Here is a 26,322-nt window from a genome sequence, read left to right as displayed (position 1 = left end):
CATTAAATGTGGTTGCAAACCTACAGAAACTGGCCAAGGAAATTAGAGACAACTGTAGAACTCCAAATCATTTTTAATACATTTTACTCCATTTTAAGTTGCTGATAACCCTTGTAATTCATAACCAACTCACTAGAGTTTCATCATGAAAAAAATGTATTGTTAATTATACAATTATCCTAAACAGTAAGAACTTGCAGTTTAAAAGTGAAAGTGAAGTTTTAACAGAGAAAGACCATGTTTATCATGCTTTTAACAGATAAATACCTTCTTAAAATATCCTAACTTTTTGTATGCAGATCTTTCACGTACATTGCTTCCCAGAGTAACTTGAAAATGGAAGCCCTTCATTTATTCCCAGGTCAGGTTTATGAAATGAACTGCCAAGTTAGTTTCTCCCCATGATCCTGCCAATGACCTTTCTCCTGCCCTGGTAGGATCATTCCCCCTCCATGGATTAAAGGTGATTAAGGATCAGTGTCAGTTTAGTCTCATACATTTGCTAAGCAGAGACGACAAACTGTGCCAAAATGTGTTTGATTTATTTGTGGTGGTTTTGTGATAGAGGAACCCTGATTGGGCTCAAATCAAGGATCCAGAAAAGAAAAGACTGCTTTATATCATTGGTAGCTCTTTAACTCAAAGTGTCACAGCAAAGACTTAATATCCTTCAGCTAAATTATTAGTTTTCACAAACAATAATGACTGAAATCAATCAAGCTTTTCAACACTTAGGGTTATTTAACCACCGATTCAATTAGCCAGTTGTTAGATGAATACCTGTGTCTACTGAGCTGAATTTCAAACATACTGATGAACCCACAATGAAGCTGAGCAAATAAAATATGAAACAGAAGATTTCCTCTTTTTGAAGAAACACATGTCTGGCAGTATTATTATTACTTTTTAAGGATTTTAGAACCAAATCCTGAACTGATGTGCTGTCAGTTGACTCTATAGATATCAACAGATCTCTGTTGGAACTTGGAAAGCTGTGCTAATTTCAGGGAACAAACATGATTCTAACTCGAGACAGCTAAACTTTCTCTTTATAATTGATTCTTGAAGCAATACAGGGATTTCCTTTACTTGGGATGAAATAAGTGCTTTTCTTAGAGTCTTTAAACTTGTTTGATTACTAAACATCCAAAGAACATGTGCTTGCTTGCAAGAAAAAGATTAGATTAAGGCTAGATTAATTGTAAACTCACACTGGAAACTGAGGGGTCACATTATGCTGTCTCTGGAAATTCCAGATGATTTTGAAATATGTCTGTATGGACAGAAAAAAGTGACCTACACATGGTCACCCATATCCATAAAATATAAAGAGGGTTAAGTATTTCAAACTCAACCTTGATAAACTTTGAGAGACATACATGCCCTTAATTACATTAAAATCAACTCTCCTTTGACTACACTAGTACTGTGACTAGATCTTGTCTATGTGGTCTTGCTCTATAGTCAATATCTTAGATACATAAGAACAATATTGTATTCTTTGCTTGGCTAAGGAGCTGAATTTACTGTGACAGAAGGAATAGACAGAAATGCCATACTAACGAAACAGCAGAGAAAATACAAAGGAAAAACTTGCGAACTTCATTAGCTAAATATTTAAGGCAATAATCAGAACCATGTCTTCTCCCACATAAATGAGTGGTTATGAAGATAGCCCCAGTCTGGACCCATTAACGGATGCACATGCATCAGAGTAAAATAAATGTAAGACTACGAAGGGTTACCCGAGCCCATTTCATTTCCCTTACTGGCTTCAGATATGTTGACTCTATCAACAAGACTGCGGCTGTAGGTGTAAATTTATTAAGTCCCATACATGAAAATACTGCTCTATTTTGTAAGTTAGTAGGAGCTATGCTCTGGAAATGGGTACAGGGAGACATATGAAGCCAAATTTTTACCAGGGTCCAGACAGCGCAATTTCAATAGTATTAAAACAACCTTGGAAGAACATACTACATGATCTTCCAGAGCAGACAAATTCAGAGGAAAAGGAGACTACAGTCTTACCTTCATCATGCTTCCTAAATGGAAATCTGGTGCCACTGCTCTGTTACTATATTTTGATGTGCACTGTGAGCAGATGAACATGGTGTAAAAAAGGTTCTTCTGCCGTCTTACTAAGGTTACTGTAAATGCAGGTGTCTTCTTTTTTTCATCAAGAAATTAAGAAGTTTTCTTTAGCTAGAACTGGAGGGGTTTGTAAATTTGTATAAGACTTCAGAAGAACCTGCAGCTTTGCTGGAATAGCATGCCCCACCAGACTGCCAGGTGCCTGGAAGCACTGGATACTCAGCCTGATCAGCTGGATATTTCTGGAAGCATTTATTCATTACCAGTTTGTATCTGTACCTTTCTCCCTAGTCTATAGACTAACAAATGTGTCAGCACAATGTAGTCCACAGAGATCAGTGATCTAGTGACTGTGACTAGCCTCACACACTAGATCACTGATCTCTGTGGACTACATTGTGCTGACACATTTGTTAGTCTATAGTCCCTGTACTTCTACTGCATATTCTGAGATCCTGCAAGTTCTTCCAGAAATGGCTTGATGGTTTGCAAAATGATCACTTACAGTCTGCCTGTATCTATTTCATCACTAAGTATTCGTTCATCATAGAACAGTCTGCTGTACGGTTCTCTGAACACTTCTTTGTAAGTAACACACTTCCACACTGGCTTGCTATTTATGGCCTTTCCTCTCTTTACAGACGATATCTTTGTAAAATGCCTATTCTTCTCTATCTTACTCTCCAAGACATTCAGTGTACTGTCTTTTGCTTTGTCTGACCAGTTTCTCAGCTTCTCCCTTGACAAATCTGAAGTCAAATTTCCAGTTCATTTTCTCACAGCTGCTTTCCTACAATCAAACTGCCACCATATACATACACGTGCACACCATTACACTAAATGGAGCCGGGAACCATTCTCTGACCCTGAGACCAACTGGAATAGCATGGCTTGAATTCACAGAGCTAAACATTTCCTTTACCCAAACTGCTTATTCAGTATTCCCCAACACTAACTCCTGAACCATGCTTGAATAATCGGGAGGATGCTAGCTGCTGGAGGCTAAAACCATGCAAGAAAATGCCACCTTGTGAGTCCTGCACTCGTTTAGCATATTGCTAGAGGTAACTGTACCTACCTTTGGCAGCTCCTAGTACTAGTAATATTTCTGCATCCTGCACTCAATCTGCAGATGCAGATTCACTCAAATCTGCATTTAGACATTTTCTGTACCCTCAGATCTGCTTTTCACAATTACATGACATTCTTGTCTATATTTTGGTTTCCTCCAGCATTCTCTCTTGCATTCTGTGTTCACCTCTTTTGCTTGGTTCTCACTGTGTTAAATTGTCCCCTATAAGAACTCTGAAATTCTGGATGTTACTCTTGAATCTTTAATTAAAATGTATGGAATCACAGGGCTGGAAGTGATCTCTGATGGTCTTTGTGTCTTAAGGAATATCAATGATATTGTGTCATGTTTAGCAGATACTTGTCCATCCTGTTCTTAAGACCCTCTGACGTTGAAAGTTTCATCATCTTTCCAGCAAATCTAGTGAAGAATTCCATTCTTATCATTAACTAAACTCTAACCTGAATCAGCTTTGATGCAATCTACTCCATTACGCATTATCTTGCCTACCATGGATGTGTAGACTAAATTATTCTCTTTTTCTTAAAAACTATTACCATGTCCTTCAGCTGTCCCTTTTTTAGTCTAAACAATTCTAATTTATTTATCTTTGAAGGTCATTATTTCTTGGTTTCTGTTGTGGGATTCACCTGATTAAATGTAGATGTCTAAAGCTGAATTCTTCTGCCTTTACAGTCAGCAGAAACAACACAATTCATCTCACCCTAAAGTAGTCAACTAAACAGATGCACTGAATATAAAAGGATTTTAAGAGGATTAGTCCAGATGAGATCTATGTCCTAAACATCTAAAGTATTTCTGTTAGCACATATGCTACCTTTTTGTGAATATATTCAGTCAGTCTGCCTTTCACCTTCGAATTCTCTGTATCAAACTGTTGTCTGCCAACTGCTTTCTCCACCTTCTGTATCAAAAAAAAATGTTGGCAATGCATTACAAGGACTAGCTGAACAGTCTATATGTTGCTCAATTCCTTCCTCGACAGACATCAAGCAGACCAAATACTCTATTCTGGATGACTCAGAAGTTTCTCAGAAAAAGTTCACGAATCTGACTGTTCTGATTTAGTGGATATAATTTTCAGCAGGTCTCCCTGTCTTTAACATCTGGATGTCAGAGAAAATCCATGCATCCTCCTCTTTCCTCCTTGCCCCTCCTTCCTGAACAAGTTATAGCTCTTCATACTGATATTGTAGTTTTGTGAGTTATCCCACCTCTGCCTGTTATACTAATTAACTAACTGTTTTGGAAATTTATAAAGGCTTGCAACACCACTTTATTTTCCACACTTTTGGCATTTACATTACATTACCTGTATATCATCCAGCTCATCTACTGTCTTTCTTCCAGTATTCCTTTGAGCTCTGTTATGAATTTCTCTACCTTATTTTTAGTTCCTTCACTAGGATGCTTCAGCTCATAATTATACAGGTGATTTTGTTATCTTTCCCTGAAAGCTCTGCTTCAAGCCTTCTTTGCTAAATGTTTTGTCATTAATCATCTTCCCATCATTGAGGAGGCCAAAGCCCCTATGTGGTCACTCCGACTAACAGTGACCTGATCTCCGTACACCCATGCATACTTGGAACTATTCTTATGAGGAAGGAGAGTGCTTTACCAAGCATGTCTTACGATCTGTCAAAACGGAGCAACCTCATTCTGCTGTCATTAGCTGTAACACACAGTTTCTCATTCTCTGCAGTTTATTTCCATACATCTTTCTGTCTCACCTGGACAGCACAGTTTCCCAGGACAATTCTGATGCTCTGCTTTGAAAGACTATCATTTACTGTTATTTTTTTTCTCAGAATGCATCTGTTAGCTTACCATTTGGTATTTAATTATTATTACTGCTATTACTTTAGGCTATTATTTGTGTTGGCTAAGGACGGCAGTAAAGACTGGGGACACATTTTGTCAGGTACTGGCAGTACTACGCATACAAAAGCCTGAAATGATGCTTCCTTATGTCACACAAGGCATTCCCACAGAAACTGCACAAATTCTTAGTCTCCATCTCCCAGAATGCTTAGTAAATCGGGCTGGCAGCAGAACAGTTTCACAATAATCTGGTATTATGAAATACTTGAGAAATATTTTAAAATATGCAAAACATTGGCAAGTTTTAATTCCCATTCCTGGCCTTCTTGAAGGTAAGCTGGACAATATACAAGTAAATTGACAATTTGCTGGTAAATGTAACTAAAGGGAAAAGTCCATACGGACTGCCTGATTGCATTTTTTTTGTTACCGAGAATTAGTTGTACTGTACAGGAGTGCTAAAGGTCAGGAGTTTGGCTTCAGCATGCCAGAGGCTATTCAAACTATCAGGAAAAACGTCTTTTCTGCCCCATGTTTTACAATCTATTTCTAAACCCATGACTGTACAACATCAAGTTGCTGATCTGCATGCAGAGTTTTGCTCATCCTTTTGGGAGAATGCAAGCAGAGGGTAGAGGAGAAGAAGAAAATAATTTAATTTCAGTGGGAAGATTATTGCCAAAGACTACTATTTTCACAAGCCACAGAGCTGTACTTTAACATTCTGTAATGAGACTTTCTTTCAAATGTCCTCTCCTCTCTAAAGCTAAATTACTTAAACTGCAAGGTGATTAATCCATTCTAGGTTACGTTCACAGGTTGAATTGAATTGCCCTGAACTGCTTTTGAAAATGTATTTTCCTCAGGGAATCTCTTATCGTTTCATTTTCTTGCTGGTAAGCTGCCCATCTGATTCTAAGGTTCCTCAGAGGAGTGTATGAGTTTCCTTTCTAGTTTATCCTTTGCTCTTGAGGAAGCAATCACTGTCATTCCTCAGAAACACTCAGAACACAGTGGTAAAAAGTAATAATACCAAACAGCAGTATAATCTCCTATGGGGAAAATACATTTTCTATTGGTAATTATTGCCAACAGCAATGTTGGAAATACCTTCTAACTTATTGTTTAAAACATCAAACAGAAGGAACTGTTTAGTACCACGGATGACCAAAGTAGGAACATGTGGCTATGCAAATGCACATACACATTAGAAAAAATGTTGATGTTTAGGGTTTTACAAGATGAAAACATTGACTTTGGGTTCTGCTCCAGTTTACACTTGAATTAAGAATGAAAACATATTAATTAATTAATATACAATCAACATCATCACAAATAGGCAGAAATAGCTGCACTTATTATGATGGACTTCTCCAATCTGCTTGGTTTCAGCAAGATCAGAACTATACATGAAAGTCAGTGGGCTGTGCTTGAAAATGCATACTAGGGGCTGTAGGCAAAAATAAAGAAAAGTTGTTCAATAGTTATTTCCAGGTGCTTTACAAACAACAGATACTTTGTTGAGAGAAGTGAATACTACTAACTTACATGGTGTTGAAGCATGCAGAGGTGAAGTGCGGTGTGTGATGGAAACTGAAATGTCTATAGACTTAATCCTGCCATAAGTTACTCGGGAGTAACTCCCATTACCTTCAAATGACAGAGTAAGACCTTAGCTGGAGAAATTCATCTCTGATTTACACTTTCACACACCCCGGCAGATGGCCATGACGATGAGAGTTCTGGTAGAGTCCAGGGTTTTGGTAGTGCAAAGTATCTGCTCTCTAATTTTGCAGGAGTGGCATGGAAGGGTCTGGCGTGAAGGAGGCGGTGCTCGGCCCCACGGGGATTTGGATGGGTAGTGTGCACAGTGATTTAGCATCTCTGCATCGCAGTTCCTGCCTGAGCTCTCATGTAAATTAATGTGCTATCCTAGCCAAGCATTTAAGCATGTGAGTAGCTGTATTGAAGTCACCTTAAGTGCTTTTCTGGATTAGGGCCTAAAGCTGACCGTTGCTTGAGGAGCCCTGACGGAAAGCAATGCCTGGACCATCACCTCCTTTGACTGGGCAGAGTGCATTTAATTGGCACAAAAGGTGAACTTCACACCTTCCTCCATCCATTACTGCACAAACCATCCCTAGGTTTGGTACAGCTGTAATCCCATTTCTTATCCCATTTCCTTAAACGTAAAACCACTGTTTCTAATGCTGAATTCAAACACACCTGAGCATTGCACTAAGCAATCTCCTGCACCACTGGGTTTGCTCAAGATAAGCCAGTATTTCCTCTGCAGATGTGTAAAGGCTCTACAGGACTTTTCTCCATATCGATATGATCAGGTTAAAGAGTTAAGGCAAGGAAAAAATTGAGCACTGGTGGAAATTTTCATGAAAGCAGCAGCAGCAAAGCAGGTTGAAATACTATTTTAGCTGAGTGCAGGTATTATGTCCCAGACTAGTGTTCCTCTAGTCATATGGAATGAGAGGTATTGCATTAGTTAGCACCTTTGTAAATGTTACTCTCCAAAAACTTCATTCCAAGACACAAATGCCTGTAGCTAACCCATAGGTATTGATATAGCACTTGTGTAAATACTTTGCTGGAACTGCTTGGGGAAGAAAAAAAAAAAAAAACATTTGCAGAGGTTCTGTGTTCATTTGACAAAGGAGTTAGAGGAATCAAGTTAAATGTTCAATCACTGACCGTGAGTTATGGCAGAGCCACAAGCTCCACTTGAGATACTCCTTAGGGGAGTTAAGACAGACACCCCTTAGATGGAAGGCATGATCCTAATCTGAATTCAGCGGCCTTTGTACTGAGCCCAGGGTAAATAAAGTCCCAGCCTGCAGATGACTACATCTGACACTGGCTCACACAACGCGACTATAGCCGTTAGCACTTAACTGGCATACACCTGTTTTCAACATCCTTTCTGCTTTGCTGATGTTATTCCTTCCTTTTTCATGCTATTTGCAATGTATCATTAGACTCATTGCAAGTTTGTCGGAGTAAATCATATCCCTGGAGATGAAACCCCAGCGGAGGTGAATAAAAATCCCTCCCACCGCTTCCAAACAAATCCCAAGTGTGCCTCACATTTCATGGAAATGATCAGCAATTCCACTATCAAAACATTCACGCCTTATGAGTAATATTTATGATGGGAGGCTTTTATGTTGGGTTTTTCCCCAAGAAAAAAAAAGAGTAAGAGAAATAAACTCATTGAGAAATTTCCACATTATTAATATTATTTTCACAAGGCTTTCACAGGAAAGTAAAAGCTTTTGCAAGTAATAAAAACCCTTGTTAAACTTTTTTCTTTCTTTCTTTTGGAAATAAGTTAAATTATGAAGCAAATTGACTTTGAAAAATAAACAGGAACATAAATATATAAATGTCATTGCCTTCCTCAAGTAATTTAATATGAGCATCCTACTCTTAAATAAGGAAAACTTTAGTTCACTCTCAAAAAGAATAAAGCAGTTGTGGGTGTTTTCCATCAGTTTAAGCGCTGTCTTGGTAAGGTGAGTTGTCCGACAACATTAAACAAACATTTCAGTCAGGCATCACACAGGAAAATAAACAGTAGCACAGGAAACATGAAAATATTAAAGGCTGTTATTCTTTGGCCCTTTTTCCTGCAAGGCAGGTGATAAAATATTACTGTGTTTCCACAGGTAAGGAAACACTCTCTTAAACACTTTGCAGAAATACATATTATGATCATCACTTAAAATGTCAGAAGTGGGTAGGACTCAGCTGTGGGAGCGTGCAGGAGCCTGCAGCGAAGCTCTGCAGCAGACGAGGACTCAGCACAGCTGGCCACACCAGTGGGCTACCCGATGTTGCCTGCTGACCCTTGCAATATCCGGCAGTAGCAAATTCAGAGACGGGCAAAAAACATCTTACAAAAGACAGCTGTAGAGTTTCCCTGATTCCAGGAAAGGTTTTTTCTCTTGAAGTTGGTTAGAAGCTAGTGAGAGGTAGCAGAAGCTAGTGATAGGGAAGGAGATTTGCTGCTGGGCCATTTTGACCTCTTTATGTCCCATTAGTATTGGGTAGCGACAATAAGTAAATACATGTGACAATACTTGCTTAAGTATCAAAGGATGCATACAGGAAAAAGAGAGGAGAGGAGCTGCATCCTCTTTGCCCACCTGTGATACACTACACTGTACTGTCTAGATTTAACACTGTTTAGTTTCTGTAAATGCAATTTGCTAACCATGCATTTAATTTCTGTTCTCCATGTCATTTTGTCTAGCTAAACATCATCTCTGAAATCCAATACGTTTAGTTATAAAGGTAGAAAAATACCTTTGGAATGATTTCTGCATTATAGCCAGAAGTTATTCAAAACTTACACTTATCGGCAGAAGAAATAAAGTAAATCAACTTTAATTTCCAGGGCTTTGATTTGAGTGAGCTTGGAAAAGCAGCTTGAAAACGTACTAGTCCAGGTTCAAAGATCTGCACAGCTGTCCAGGAGGAGAGGGAGGGGAGCTTTTATTCCCATGCCCACTACGAAAAATGCAGGTATGGGTTTGCAACGCGCAACTTGACATCCTCTGTGGTGTCAGTTTCTGTCTCTACTTAAAAATGCACTCCACATACTTCAGCCTGTCTAACTGACATGGTTTGTGGAAGGTGCTCTTGACTAACACACATATATAAGGCTAAGCTAATGGCTGAGCAGGTTCAGTAGACAAACTACTGCTCTGGGATGTTGGTCTATGTACAGTTCTGCCACTGCTCAGCTATGTGATGATGAGCTACCCACTTTATATGCCTGTGTTTTTTGTTCCCTCTCCTCACTGCTAGTCTTGAACGTGAAGTTCTTTTTTTAAAATGAGCTAATACAGTGCTTGAACTGATAGGTCCTGGAGTAGGATTGATCGAAAGAGCTCTACCTTCTGTGCTGAAATTAGAGATGCTCTTCATAGCTTACATTAAACTTTTGGAGTTAGATTTTAATTTCAGTGAAAGAAAGGAACTCCATTTTAATTTCAAAACAAAGAAAGAAAAGTAAACTAAGTTTTAGCGATGTGGCTATACAGCTTTTTAAAGTATTCTTCAGGAGGGCAAAGCACTCTTACTTCACCATGTCAGGTAAATTTCTTTATGAACTGCTTACTTAATATTAAAAAAAAAAATTTAAACTCTGAAAAATATCAGTCAGATAGGAGGGGCAGCTGTTGAATGCCATGAAAACAACACTGTGCACTGTCCTAACCTGAGCATTTTAGTTAGATGGTTATGTCTACAGCATGCTAGTTCTAAAAAGGAATTCCCCCCAAAATTCCCATTTTCCTCATCAGGAAATGGAAGGGGAGATGTGAAATGAATTTTCAAATAGAGTAGGAAACAAGTGACAGGCCAAACTATGGAAACCAGCAGTTGCAAATTGTAATCTGCTCCAAGCACAGGATATTCCGGCTGTTCTTCTAGCAGCAAGAGTGAAGACTGCATGGGCAATTCAGATTCATGTTGTTTTCTGATGTCTGCAGCAAAATGAACTGCCAGTAGATAAACACAGTGGGATTTAACTCTGCTAATTTTAGATATCTAGTAGAGATAGGCTCCTTTTGTGGTCAGGACAGAGAAACAGTCATCTGCAGAGTGTGATTCATCTGACCTGCTTTAGATGCCAACTAAATAGTACGATGTCTGCATGTGGTCAGATGAAGACCACCCATAATGTAATATTTAACATCTCTTCGTTCAAGAAGAGAGAACTGGAACAGAAAGACATCTCAGGACATGACAACTCTCAATGCTGGGAAAATTCAAACATAGAATGAAATTTTTCAGTTGGCTCTCTGGAGATAAAATTTTAAAATAACTTAGTTACCTCAAAACTTTATGTTCCATTTTCATAGCGTGCAGCAGCAACTGGAAGCCTAGGTTGCAGCGACTTTCAATACAAATTAGTCTCCCAAATGCTATTTGACACTTCTGAAAATTTTATCCTATGAGGAAGCTATTTCCCTGTGTCACTTCAGGCACTAAGTTTGACATCCCATACAGTCAATGCCGAGAGGCAGCTATTGCTGGGAAACAATCCCCAATACCTCAGCTTGGAATTTACCTCGTCCTATACATTGTTGTGGACTGTATACAGTTTCCTAACTTAGGCATCAGAGTAGAATGCCTAAAATGGTCTTAACACCATTTTTGTGCAAAATGAGTGAAATCTAAACATGGAACCCAAATGTCTCCACATTTAGAACAAGATAAAATTTGAAACCAAGTTCTGAAGTTCAGGCTTAGTTCCTTGTTTTCTTACAACATCTCTTGGACTCTTAAAATATAAACGAAATCTACTGTCTGTAGCTTTCATATGTATGGCGTTTTAAACCCATCTGAAACCCTCTTTTTCAGGTTTTTCCCTTCCCAACCTGTCTAAATTTCACAGTGCAGACCTCCCCTGGCCTCCTGAGACTTCAGTAGTCCCCTGCCCTGTGAAGAGGTTAAACAAACAGGGAGATTCCTCAAGGGAAGTCACAGGTTCAAGATCACAAAGGACAGACACAGTTGGGCCAGTTGGAGGTTTTTCTTGCTATTGTGCTTATCTGTATCTTCACTGTCATCCAGACGTTAACCTCTGACCTACGAGCCTGCCTCTCGAAAAAGCCTTGCGGTGTTTACCTATTATGTAATGTCTGTGCTTTTGTGGAAATTTTACAGAAACAAATGGAGGAAGTTTGCCAGTCAAACTGGTGGACAATAAATCCTGTCCTATGTAGATAGAATGGTTTACTGTCACTGTAAGGCTGCTACTGGCATCGGTCATTGAAGAAATGTTTACAGATTTCAACACGCTGGAGTGCCAAAGTATTCGCGCATTGAAGAACTACACACAATTTTTAGGATAACTAGATGGGAATATCTTTTTCTCGCTAGCCTGAATAAACAGAATGACTGTGTTTTAGACAATTCAAGGTCACTAACGTCTCACTTGGCTATCTGTTCATCTCATAGGTTCATGAATACGAGTATCCAAATACCAGTTTGTTAGCTGTAATACTTTCGCTGCCCAAAGGTATCTTTGCTATAAGTCTAATCCAGGTAATCAAATCCTCTTCAGATCCCTTTGCTTGCTTCTAAGAGGTCAATCTTTTTTTTAATACTATGTCTTCCTGACCTTCCATATCCTCAGTTATCTTTAGCCCTTGCTGTCCCTCTTCAGGCTTCCCCTCGGGGGGAAGGAATTTATAGTGTGACCTTTTTGTACAATGTCACCACAACGGGTTCTGCTGCTTGACTGGGGACACCACCTAGCATCAGTGATAATGTTAGGACAACGGAAAGATTATTTTGGGTAATGAGCAGGAACAAACAAAATTTGAAGTACCAGTGGGAGAGAGAAGTAATTTAATTCTTCCTTCACAACACACTAACCTCTCTGACTGACTCTCCTAATTAAGGGCCTGATTCTGTTCCCACTGAGTGCAGCTTTTTGATTTCAATGGGAGTAGCACTAGGTCTTACAGTCCCATTATAATTAAGTTTTCAAATCTCATTTCCTTTCAGAGGAGAGAAAACATATTGTTGTGACTAAGCTTTGGATGTGGTAACAAATCCCTGGCAGATTGGTCTGTTTTAACGGACGTATTAGTTTTAAGGAAACTTTTACCATCTTTTCTGCCCTTAATCACAGCTTTTATTACAATTACAGTAATGCAACAGATGTACATGCCAAAGGCAATACGTCTATTTTTAATGAGCTGACATGCAACCTTCCTGGAGAGGAGGAACAACTTCATTTGCTCAACATTTCTGATCCATAGCTAGCAGTTTTTTATGGGACAAGGAATCAACCAGAATGACATTTACCACAAATTCATAGGCTCCCCTAACTAACAGATGAGCAGTTCCATAAAACAGCCTCTATTGCTGTGCTACATTTAGCAACTTTTGCTGAATGGTTACATTTTCTATTGTCTACAAAGAATAGAAGGTTAACAGGCAATATCTGGAAAGCCCTAAGACTATTAATCCATGCATGTGGTCCTGAGTCACTGGGGCTGTAAAATATCACCAGTTTCCAAAGATGAAACTGAAGAGGAATTCTGCTCAAGACAGATGATATCACAAGCCTGAAGGAACCAGTAAGGCCTACTTATGAAAGTTTTACAAGACAGACTTACAGAGATTTTCATTCTTGTATAATGAACTCAGTCAATAAACTGAATGTAGACAGAGATCACATCATAGGAGACCCTACAGCCTGGTTTCTTGCTTCAGTTTACTTAACATCTTGGCCACAGATCAGACACTGCTGCACACAGAAAATTACAACAGGCTGACACACAGGCCAACAAGATGTATCTACACTAGGGGACTGCAACAACAGGTTGAAGACTCAGGCTCGAATACCAGCACACACAATCTGTGTGCTGAACTATTCCTGGCACTGTTGTGGTCCAGGCCAAACAGCACTCATGAAAAATGCCTGGACGTGATTTTTTGGAGGTTAATGCAGACCAAGGACCATTTCCAACACAAGCCTGGATGTGGCTAACCTGTTTTGAGAAGTAAGACTTTATCTGTGTGGACCAAAGAGTGATTCTTGGGTTGTGTCTATGTGACCTCGCAGACCTTCGCAGAACTTTCTCCAAGACTAAACTGTCAAAGTACGTATGACCATATGCATGTTTTCTTCTCTGTCATCACAAAACTACAATAAAGCAACAGGAATTCAAGCAGCAGACAGTATGACTTGTATCAGACGCTTGAATTATCAACCAGGAGCTTGATTTGTCTTGGTAAAGAGTACTGCAACAGAACAACTAATATTATGGTGAGTTTGCACGACATACAAAGCACTGTCTAGGTCTGACAACAAAAACACTCACTGTCCAACCTGCCTACAGGCTCTGCACAGTCCTACAAATGAGTCTCCAATATGGACCAACATATTCACAGATATCCACTGAAGCTAAAGGAATTCATTAGAATCACAGATTTACTGTGGCACATCTGCTTGGATGATTAGCAAGTAGAATTAACTAAGAGAAGACAGAACACAACTGGAAATCTAAGAATGTGTTTTTACTACTTTTAGGGCAATCAAAACTTTCTTCTCGTTGTTATTACTGTGTTAGCAAGTCAGTTTGTACTTCACAATGTTTTCAACTGCTAACTTAGTAAAATACCTGGAGTATAGCACAATGCCTGTTCTGGGGTATTTTCCTTTTAAATCTAGTATAATTTATCTGAAATTATTCCCTCTATTAAAGCTGTTTCTGTTGCTAGAATATGCAAAATAGGCATACAGTATGCCTTATCACTGGAAGAACTTCAATCTTCTGCTTTTCTTTGTATGCCCGAAAAGCCACTGAAATTTTTCCTGTGTATAAAGTAATTTCTATATGCCTTTGTAGGCGGCTGGCCCTTTTCTAAATTTATCAATATTCTAATCCAATTCCAATCTTACGAAATCTATACAGCTGGCTAAATCATGGACAGAAAGAAAAAGAAAAAGATGCGAAGAATGCTCTGTGAAACTGATTACTGATGTATTTTCATTATCCAATATGACTGAAATGCAAAAAGTAAACATAAGTGACGTAAATTAGATTGTAAAACACTGTTCTAATCACGTGAGACACCATTAGTAGTACAAGTCAGAGTTTTGTTAACAAATATATATTCTTTGGGAAAAGATTTTAGTTGTTATTTTGCCATTAAGATTTTTTTTATAAGATTGACCGATTTTAAATTTTCCTGGACTTATAGTCTGAATTTGAGAAAATACTAGACCTGTCCCTCCTTAAAAATGTATCTGTGCTTTAGTATTAAGCTTTTATCTACAAAATTACATCAGCATTTACCAAATGAAACAATACTAAACTTGGTCTAATAATAATAATAATAAAAAAGTGCTCACCAATGCAATCCACGCTGAAGAGATTTACTGAGGTTGTTACAGAGGATTCATCACAAGACTTCATTCCTCGCAGGGCAAAGCGCACCAGGGAAGCTTTGACTCCCTCCGGTAGGAAGGACAGCAGGTAGACCGGCATGTAGAGAATGTAACGAAGCCTGCAGAGCAAAGGCGTCATGAGTTTTCCTTGGGGCGACTGAGCGATACGTTCGATGGTTGGGAAGAGCAGCACCGAGCGAAGAACCTGCGAGGCCACGAGAAGAGCAGTGTCACGGGAAGTCCCACGGCACCGCGCTGTAGCATCCCCACCCGGGAGCCGGGATTTTGCAAGGAGCCTCCTTTCGAAGAGGCATCGCATCTCACACGTGCAGACAGGCTTTGCAGAATGCCCTGATTACTTTATTCTTTTAAAAGAGGACGCTAATGAGAACCTGATAATGAAATGTTCAGCTCTATCAGTACGACACCAGAGCCAGATTTGGAAACGAGTGCCCAGTGATGCACACGCAGCTAACTGTGACACAAAGGTGGTGATCCCACAAGAGGGCAGCATACAGAAATAGTCATCGCAATTCCATGCAGGTTTTTTATGTCAGCAAAAGTACATTCATTTTCATTTTATCTATTCAACTGTTTTCTCTAAGTAAAACAAACAAATTTTAAAATTTCAGCCAATATGTCGGTATCTCTTCACGACACACAGGTTTTTCAATTTGCAGTTCAATGCAAATATACCTGGTCAGAACAAGAGTACAGACACATAGCCCATTCACTAAGATCTGTATGCTGCTCTATAATATTGCCCTTTATATGTTGCAATGAAATAGACATATTTCAAAGCTGGTAATTATTTTATAACATAAAATGTTTATGTTATCCCATGTATACTATGTGATAACAACATACACTCTAGCTTTAAAGTAGAATGAAATGAGTAAAAAACCCACAGGCAAACATTCTTAAAGAGTATCTGCTACTTTCTCCTGGAATTTAAAAGCATATTACAAGAATCCATATAGGAAAAGCCTTCAAAGATACATGACTACAGTACCTAACAGAAGTATCAAGAAAGCAAAGTAAGAGAGAGAGATTCTGGATATCACATTTAAAATTAGGTGCAAATTACTATGCTCTGTTGACAACTCAGCATAAAGAAAAAAAAGAGATGGTTATAATTGCTGTTTACTGCACATATTATTCTACATACTGCCTAAATTAGATTAATACATTCTTAAAAAAATTAAAAATAATTGTCTTCATTATTAAATTAGACTTGGCAAATGAATGCCACTGCATCTGTGTGTAGCTGCACTGGTCTCAGCAGGTATTCAGGTGAAACCCGGGCATGCCACAAACAGATGCTTACAAGCCCTGGGCATTATAATGTAGCACATAGAAGAAATTCAGGAAATATCAGTAACTTGCCATACTGTACTTTCTACAATATTTTAAAAGTAGACTTTCAAAGTGCTATTTATATCAAAGACAGAACTATTTTAAGAAATGTCTCTGCTTTCCAGCTGATACTACTTTGGTTTTAGACAACGAAAAATTCATTTGCAGAGAAATCAATCCTGGGCCTCTTTTTATTAAAGGCAACCACCAGCTGAAGTATAGGAATGCAAGACTTCTACTAAATTATACAGTAGTTTTGTGATATTTCAGCTAGGAGCTGAACTCAAACTCTTGTGATCTAAAGCAGATTTGACCTGCGTTCCCAGGCACACATTAATCCTTTGACATTACAGTTTATAGATACAGGATTAGTTGCTTGGAGAGCTGTACTAACCACTGGGGAAAGCTGCTGAACCTCGAAGGCAAAAGAAGGACAAACCAAGAAAGCTGTTATAATGTCCCTTGCATTCCAGCATTTTTTTCAAATATCATGGCACACAAGTTTAAAAGATGGTGGTAAGATAGAGGATAATTTTGTTTAATTTCTTTCTTCATTTAATCTTTTGCAGACAATAAAAGAGAGATGTAAAACACACAGTTTTCAAACATTCATCAACTATTTTTTAGTTTACTGCTAGATTGCAGAGCCAGGATTTTGAAATGTGCATTTGCCTGCAGAATTGCTTCAAGACGTAGTTCAACTTCTTTGCAACACCACTGCGGATACAGCAGATTTAAAGTATTTTATTAGAATGATACACATGTTCATTAAAGCAGTATGTCGTATTTGTGCCTTGAAACAAGTGAATTGGAAATACACAGGTATGACAAAGGAAATCAGTGAGATTCAAATAGCTAACATCAGTTAATAATTTTTGCCTTGCTGCATGCCAAGGCCTCACCTATATGCAATTTACACTAGCTGAAATCACTTAGATGGCCCAGAAGTGTATTCAGGCTACAACTTCTAGAAATATTTTAAAACTAGTCAGTCTGAGGATGGACAACATTACATATTATAAAGCACTAGGTATTGTCACTGTTATGAATGCCACTCTATATATTATTAAGTAATGTGTAAAGCTTAATTACTCCTTAGTGTACAGAAATCCTTCCCACACTTCATGATAGAAATGTCTCGTGAAAACAATCAATCAAAAACCAAAAATGTCACATCCAGATTCACCTGCTTTGAATTACGCCTAATTCAAAGCCTATTAATTCTTATTAGTTAAACACTTAGGAGGGCAGAGAGCTGGCTAGCTAGAAACACTAGTTGCAGAGACTTAAGAGGATCTGAGGACTTCTGAATGTCGGACAGTGAATCTACTGAAGGCAAATGGCCCATGCTAAAGATTGTCTGAGTGTTTTAGGTCATACCACTTAACCTTTCTGTGTTTTGCTCAACCTGCTAAATAACAGTATGAATATTCTGACATTATAGCAAACTGTTGTGACAATAAACAATATTTGTAAAATAGCTATTTAACTTACTTAACTAATTTAACAGTTAGTTAATATGCTATTAAATTGCAAGATTTCAACACTCAAGATGATGCATACGTTTACAATTACCGTTCAATGTATAAAGTGTATTTTCTCTCTTGTTTTGTCACAAGTGCAGCCTCTTGCATTTTCATCAAAAACTTTTAACTCTTTAAATTACACAGGGCTCAAGAACTGAACAGTTCAGGGACTGTAACAGGACACAGAGTCTTGCACATTTTAGTGTTTTAGACCTTGGTAACAAAAAGCTAACATTACCTGGATGCTCGTCACATAATGCAGCTCTGGTCTCAGGGCAGTGCAAGTGGTTACCTAACACTGAGAAGATTAACAGGATACTGGCCTTAGCGTGTGCCCAAAGAACAAACTGGCCTAAAACCCAAATATACTCTTCCATTTATGCCTTCAATAAACATACTAGCAGGGAGGTGTGGGTTCAGTTGTCACTGTTTATGTACTTTGGTGTCTAGAGCTATCAACTCATCAACTTCATGTATTTATGATCCCCACAGTAAATTTTACAAGGCAGAGAGAAACTACTTATTTAAGAGAAAGAGTGAGCCCTGAAGGCAAACAATATGAAATGCCCATTCCCTGGAAGCAAGGCAGCGAGCAAGGAGCTCTGTTTAGGCAGGATCTCTAAATGATCCCCTGTGAATGTTAAGATTCACTTCATGTGAGCGCTTCTTCATATAAACACTAAAGAACAAATAAATGTGTACCGCAAACTACATATATAAAGAATGCATATATTGCTTGGCTTTCTATCCAGCTTCTATCCAGCTTCATCTTCCTAAAAGGAGATGGCAGTATGAAAGCTAACAGCTATCACAGACAGAGGATATCTACTCTTCTCCACTTCCCTCCACTGGTGTAACCAGTTGAAATTCCAGCATACACTTGTAAACCAGGAAAAAATCCCACACGCAGATTCTTTCACCCTGTAGAGCTGGGCACTTGAGGCACTGGCTAAGAGACCCAGTCTCAGGTAACTGCCCTGTTAGACTCAGAACATGTATTTTTCAATATGCAGTCCAGAGCAGGAACTTGGGTCAGGATCTCCAGAAGTTCAGGGCACTGCCCAAAGCAGGACCTATAGTGACAATTGCGAATGTGTGAGTCTTGACTGGATAATTGTTATTTCAACATGTTTTGGATTTGCAGAAACAGTTGACATATTTTGATTAAACTGAGACACACACAAAAAAAGCAAATTTAATTTACAATGTACTGCTGTTTATTACTGAGCAATTTATTTAGCACAACCACGCTAGCAAAGGATTTTTGTTTACATAATTTATACATAAAGCCCATAAAAGTATGAAAATCAGATCAAGAAAAAAACCCACTAATATTATTCACTAATGCCTTCCACGGGAAGAATTGAAAATATTTATCAGCTACAATTTGAAGTTTGCGGGGGTACTGCTAGTTGTTTTAGCGACTGATAAACTATAATGTTGAGGATATAACACCATGCTTACAAACTTGGCTGCCACCTACAATCAGCCTTCAAATGGGTGACATGATGTCCAGAGGTGTTAGCTCTGTGATGCCAAGGAGAACTATAGGAGCGCAAAACTTTTGAAATCAGGAATTTTGATTACACAGAAGAAATGCAGGTTACCAATTCAGGCACCTCAGGTATAACTTCCTGAGATTACACGGCCATTTCAGATGAAAGACAGGAGCTGTGAGGCCTTGTTGCATGCTCTTATTATATAATGACATTTTACTGAGAGAAACAAAATGGGAGGAAAAAGAAAACCAGGCATGAAGGGAAAAGACAGATACTAAATGACAGAAAGGAATGGGAGCCATTTTAAAGATTTTTTTTCAGAAGAGACCCGAAGTAGATGAATTCATTAATTATAGCTACATACCTTTGTTCTCGGCAGACAGATCATCCCTGCCCATGATTCCTCACAGCCATATTTAGATCTTTCTTTGAAATTGTAAAACAATGCTCTAAGACATGATAAAAATATCCCTCCTACACTGTAAGAAAGAAAAACTGGATCAGAAATAACCTGCTGGCTCACTCTGCTCTAGCAACAGAGTCGATGGTTGCAGAGGGTCACTTCCACTTTTGAGTGGGAAGTATTTTGGAAAGTATTCCCTCTTGCTGAATAATCTGTTCTTAATCCCTGCAGGTGTACAAATGGTTAACACAATAAACACCACCAAAAAGAACGTAAGATTTGGATTCCATACCAGTTACATAACGCACACGCCACTACAAGCTCCAGAGATCAAATCAGCTGGCAGAGGCAGGAAGCCATCTATTATTTTTTGTAACCGGTCCCTTAAACTGACCCATATTAAGCAAAGAAGTCTCCAAGCACAGTTCTAAAACTCACGTGCAGATCCATGCAGACACATGTCCAAGATCTGTATCAACACCACTAGGATGTGGGAAGACGGCATGATTTCAAATCACAGGGTTGGAAAGAACGTGAATGAGGAAGCTTTACTTTAAATAGACTGCTGATTCCTTCAAAAACCTTGAAAAGCAAAAGCTATTTTTCTGTCAAAAGTAACACTTATATTGATACATTTTATTTCATCCCATATATTAATTATTCATCTGCTGTGTTGGCAGAGGAAAAGCTATTATCTGTCAGGTGAAACCTAGTAAATTTTTCAAAGATAACATAATGATGCACTTAATGGTAATCTACAGTCTACCCTTGACACAGAGTGCCACATTAATCACAATTTCTTTTACTCAGTATGCAGAAACCTGCAGGCAAAACAACCAGGGTCATGCAAGTATACCCCGGTTTATTAACACAGCTGTGCTGAGAAGTTTTCCAAGAAAACGCACATAACAAAACAGATAGCATTTGCCTGTGCTTTCCTCTCACCAAAGCAAGACTTTCTAGACTTGCTATTTGTTTGCTTTGTCACTATGCTAAACACACTCAAATATTTTGGGTTTTTTTGTCTGTACACACTAACTATCAATAATGAAGTATGTTTTAAAGTCTCTAATGATTTTCTGCTCAACTGTTCATTGCGAGATGCTATTTTGTTTGTTGTATCGCTAGTTGTCTATCACAACTCAATATATGCAAAACCAAAAGATTTTGTAATAGGAAAAGAACTAATGAATGAACACAAGTTACAAAAAATTCTTTCACCGCTAGTGTGCAGGCATAACACACGAAGTGTGCACTTAGACTCCAGGACTGACACTTTTCAGCAACTATCCAGCTATTCAGAGGGATTTAATAATTGCTTTTGTCTAAGTGAGATTCTAACACACTGGCTTACATGTATGGCCATTATACACAGATCTTGCTTTCTGTTATCAAGAGATGATTCACTAGAGGCACAGCAAGAAAAGAGCATCCAGCCACTAACTTCATGTATATTTACACTCATAACTGTTAATGAAAGCTGCTGAAATCCCATCATTAAACCCTAGGAAAATGAATGAGAAAAAACCTTCCCCCTTTTCATTTTGGTTCAGTTTCATTCAACTTCACTACTGGCCCAAGATGCTTAAATCATCTGAGACTCCCAGTTGAAGTCAGTTCATAGATAGTCACAGACAGATACTCACAAGATGTCAGACGAAATGAAATCACTTTCTAGCAGAGTTTTTGGCTTCCCCCTAGCTAGACAGAGGGCCTGAGGTTTCCGATTAGGTGCTGCATGGCACAGAACAAAGTCAGACTCTTCCACGGCAGATGCAGCGGAGCATACTTTTCACCGGGTACTTCTTCAGGGAGCAAATGCTGTATACTGTACTGTTAATAGCACTGAAAATGCTGTGTAAATTTACTGATGCAACTTACCATGGCAATGTATAGATACTTGAATTGAGAATTACTTCTGTAAAAGAGGCAGATACTAATTAATTCCCAGGATCTGGTCTTGAATGATTCAGAACTACTAAATGCCATTTCATACTACATCTACAGTGTCTATAAAGTGTACACCAACACAAAAAATACAAGTTAGTACTATTAACATCAGTGCATGATGTCTGCAACTGTATTCCATTTCATTTCAGTTTCTGTATAGCCTCTCAGCTCCAGGCTTCTTCTGCCATTGAAGCAGAGTGGCTATATCCTAACTTCACTGTCAAATATGGAAAAAGTTGTGTAGTGCTTTCCTATTACATTTTAGTCAAGCAAAGTATGTATTTGCACCAAAGGACCTTGACATTGGTCTGCCTTTAAGTCAGAGACATATTCAGCATTCGGTCAATGTTTGCAGACATGATCTGCAAACTATGGATAAGGAGTAGAAGAACAGAAGATAGAAGAACTTCATAATGGCTTTTGTAGCCAGATTTCAGTTTCCAACAAAAGTAGTACTTCAGTAAATGCCAAACCAGCTTTCTGAGATCCAGCCTGGGTAGCTGCTTCAAGATGCCTAAGGCCAATTTTTCCAAGAGGAAGTACAGTACATCAAAAAAATGGAACAAAGCAGTACCGTAATGAGGTTTTGTTAAGTTAAATTTGGTATTTTATTCACTAAGCCCATGGAACCAACTCAGAAGCTAATATTATCTTTAAACATGCCCAGGAAAAATAATCTAAAGTATGAATGAGTGGGGAAAAAACTTGGAAAGTAACACAGCTGAAAGGACACACAGGTGATGGCGAACAGCAAATGATATGTAAGTCTGCAATACGACACAGTGGAGAGAGTGAGCGAGACAGAAGTTCTGCAAGTTAATGTTACATATAGGAAGGAAACACATTGCAAATTCCAGAGGAATTTCTGTCTCCCTAAGGGACTATGAAGATTGCGTTTTATTCTGTACCTCTTAAAATGAAAGTTTTCAACCAAAAGCCAACCACAAATAAAGCGTAAAATTAATGAAGGCTTTGGATGATTAAATTTGTGAAGAAATTTATATATAGGGAGAGGAATATGAATAGCTTGGCAAAGAAAGCAAAGAGGGAACAGGGTGGAGAACTGTAACTACACAAATATTTAATGGGTGTAAAGTGAAAGATGAGAAAAAATATTTTGAGTGGGACAAGTCACATAACTACACGTGATGGAAAGAAATTAAGAAATTCAAATCTTAAACCAGGCATCTGAATTCTGGGCTGACATTGACTTTTACAATGCACAAAACTACCAGGTTCCAGCTGCAGACTCCTCATCAATAGGAATGGTGCAAGAGAGGAAAATGCCATCTTCACACTCTGATATGGATGTGACAGAGCAATCTCTGATTTGCAAAACCAGACCACTGTATAAGTAAGCTGTAGAAAAAGTTAATGTAAGGACCGATAATATTATTTATACATTCCTTCTCGTGAACCGCATTGTCCTGGGACAACAGTGTATTGCATACACTGACTAAACTAATATGTCAGGAAGAATGAAAAGTAAATGTGTTGACTTAAAATGGCTTTTTTCCCCCCTTCCTTCCCTCCTTTTGTGTAAAAGGTTACCACATAAAGTAAATTTTTAAAGCATGTTTTCATTATACAGCCAGCTGGCAGAATCTCTGCAGCACGATGATGCCTACAAAGGAAATGTTACATGCTATGTTGTTGCACGGTGTTTACCATCAGTGTGTTGCCTGCTGTATTTTCTCTGTGGATTGCACAGTAAACTCAGTCTGTTGTCTGGTGAACTCAGATCATGGTGATGAGAAACACAAAAGCACAAGAACAGACATGCAGAGGAAAAACTAGCTTTCTACCTCCTGCTTTACCCTTTCTGGAGGGAAAAAACAATCAAATCTTATTTGTAAGGTTTTTCTGAAAAAAAAAATCAGAATGAAACACCAAAGGATGCTACTAGTTGAGAATATTACAGAAAAAAATATTTTGCTCTAATTCAAAGAAGTCTGTTAACAGAATGAGCTTTTGAAACAGTCCAGCATGAGACTAGGTTCACTAAAGCCATTCCACAACCTCCACAACCACTTGACAGTTCCTTCCCATCAAGCCGTAAGAAAACTTCCAGCACCCTATGACACAGCTGCGATACACTGGGAAAAGATCCAAAGTCCCCAAACCAGCACAGGATGAGAACGTGGCAGACCCACAGCACTACCACTGTCAGGGGCTTTCTTTTCTGACAGGAAATTTATTAAATTAAAATGTTCTGAAAAGCCAAGCAAAGGTGGTTTTCTTTTTTTTAAGCTACCAAAAAACACTACCAAAACAAAACAGAGATGTAGTGCTGACGGTGAGTTCCTTCCCGATTTTGAAACTATCAATTAATTTTATTGAGAGCATGTAAGCAAGACCCCAGTTGCCTTCTACAAGGTTTTGGGTATTATGCAGAACACTGTCCACACTACCAATGTCCCATATCTACCTGCAGTCAATATTTACTGCTTTGAAGGAAGGTGATCAAGGCTGCAGAAGTCATACCTTGAGTTAAGGAAAGAAATATTTCTTGGACAATGGGAAAGTCCACAAACAAGAGCCTGGGTACCAAAATGTAAAGCTGTATTATGTACTAATAATTACATTTCATATATAAAAATATACAAAATATACGATATAATATATATGTATGCATACATACAATTATACATGGTGCAAAAACTATAGTAAATCTTTCAGACATACTGTCTTGCAGTCTTATCCTTTTTTGCAGTCCACTCCATGAATTCCTCAAATTCACTCAAAAAAACCCAGTTTCCTTGTTCCTACTTATTTGGAAGATTATTCCAGACTTAATTTTTTCAGGTCTAGCAACTGGTTTCTAATTTCTGTCTAAATGTATTTATATCAATCTGATCTTGCAGAAGTATTGACTTTTAAGCCAAACTTCTATTCTTTCTCTGGTATTTACTCCTTGTAACCTTAACAAAAGGGACTCCCATACTCATTCTCTGTTTCATGAGGTTCAATGAGCCAAGATATCCTAAGCTCCTCCCCTAATTTTCATTGCTCCTTACCTGCCCAGGCTTTCCCTCTAGTCATTTCTGTCTGAATCCCTCTTTTTTGAGCATGATTGGCTAGGAATTACCTACTATTCTAAAAAAGCTTTAATAAACTCTTGCACAATAGTACTAATACTTTCTTGTCCTATAAACTGTATTATGCCTAACTAAAATTAGGGTGAGTTCACTCCCTGGTGACATTTGGCTTTGGTGTTTTTAAGCTCACTGATGAAGAGCCTTAGCCCTCTACTGTACACCGTGTTACTCCACAGATAGAGTGAGAAAAGCAGGCTTTTCTTAAACCTTACCACTGCAGGTATGACTCATTAGATGCATAAGAAGTGGCAAATATGCAGAATATGCAGATAAAAGATTTCTTAGTCTCTTTTTTGCACACCAGACTTTTAATTTTTATAATATGTGTACAAGGGACGAGGCTCTCCCGTCAGTGCTACACTGACACGGTTGTCTTCACAACCCTTGCGCTGCTGCTCCTTGGCCAGATTGTCACTCGAGAGTCAAGCTAGAGCACAGTCAGCCAGAGCTGAGGCTGGGGAGAAGCGGTAGCCAAGCGCCAATCAACGTCTTCTCTAGAGATCTGCAAAGCAAAGCAACTAGAAATTCATAACATACTTTAACAAAACAATACTGCTTTCATATTGCGTTGCATCACATCCTCTGCTCAGGTTGGCGGGGTGACAAGGGCTGTTTCCTGTTTGAGGGCAGTTTTCCGTTTATCTTTGTCTGATACCAGGGATGTCTCTGCTTTTTGGCATCTGATGTATTCTCCTTTGTTCACACTTAACGTCATGTTTTTACAGTTAAAATTACTTTTATCATAGTCTAATAGATTGGGCTAGGGTTTGAATTCAATTCCTACTCCAAATTTGAACAAAACAGGCACAATGAGAATGATCGAAGCGTGAGAAACAGAGACCTCTCTTGTCTCTCTGCAAGCACAGGTACAACCCATGCAGTCCCCCTCTCGCCTCTATAAAACTTCACAACGACACAGACCTTCAGGGAGCTGGTTAACTTATATCAGATACGTCTCCACTGCTTCGAATTACAGAAGTGAGACTTCATAACTTTGGGGAATTTTGTCCTGAGAACCTATTATTACAGCAGGCTCAATTCAGGGTAACATAAATTCAAACAACCATACAGCAAAAGTTTTTTAGCAAAGTCTATTTCAACACACACATGTTGAAATACAAGCTGCATGGCTTCTTCAGGAAATAGTATACATATACTTATACCCATACTTAAACATTCCCTAGAAGATTTCTCTAAGAAACTGTATGCATCTGCAATCTTCCTGAAAAACACAAAACACATCGTTTTCAAATATTCCACCAGCATTAACTTCCTTCAGGAGACAGGCTAGGGAAAGACATCGGACACTGATATTTGTCTGGTGAAGTCATGCGCAATCTTCACAACTTCACAGTCTTCTACTTGTGAAATTAACTGTCATAAAATACAGGGACAGCTAAAGATTTTCTTTTTTTAAAGGAAAGATCAAACATTTATATGGATAGCATTGTCCTCAGTGATCTTAGACCACATCACTGTTTGTAAATGGCACATTTGTTGACATATGTGAACCAGGAACCGTTAATGAGATTTAGGGGGAAAACTTCCTTT

The 26,322-nt window shown here is 38.5% G+C and overlaps 1 protein-coding gene across 2 annotated transcripts in view; it reads right to left on the bottom strand.

Moving 5' to 3' along the window:
- The window catches only part of LDAH (lipid droplet associated hydrolase), a 122,721-nt gene that overhangs the window by 24,353 nt on the left and 72,046 nt on the right, over positions 1 to 26,322 (bottom strand). For both annotated transcript variants that reach the window (XM_064508361.1, XM_064508360.1), the window contains exon 5: positions 14,904 to 15,144. In XM_064508361.1, coding sequence (XP_064364431.1) covers positions 14,904 to 15,144 — 241 coding nt within the window. The remainder of the gene's footprint in view (positions 1 to 14,903; positions 15,145 to 26,322) is intronic.

This window comes from Dromaius novaehollandiae, chromosome 3, assembly GCF_036370855.1.
Source record: "Dromaius novaehollandiae isolate bDroNov1 chromosome 3, bDroNov1.hap1, whole genome shotgun sequence".
Classification (NCBI taxonomy): domain Eukaryota; kingdom Metazoa; phylum Chordata; class Aves; order Casuariiformes; family Dromaiidae; genus Dromaius; species Dromaius novaehollandiae.
Note: the sequence above shows the minus strand (reverse complement) of the source record. Positions and strands in the feature narration are given on the sequence as shown.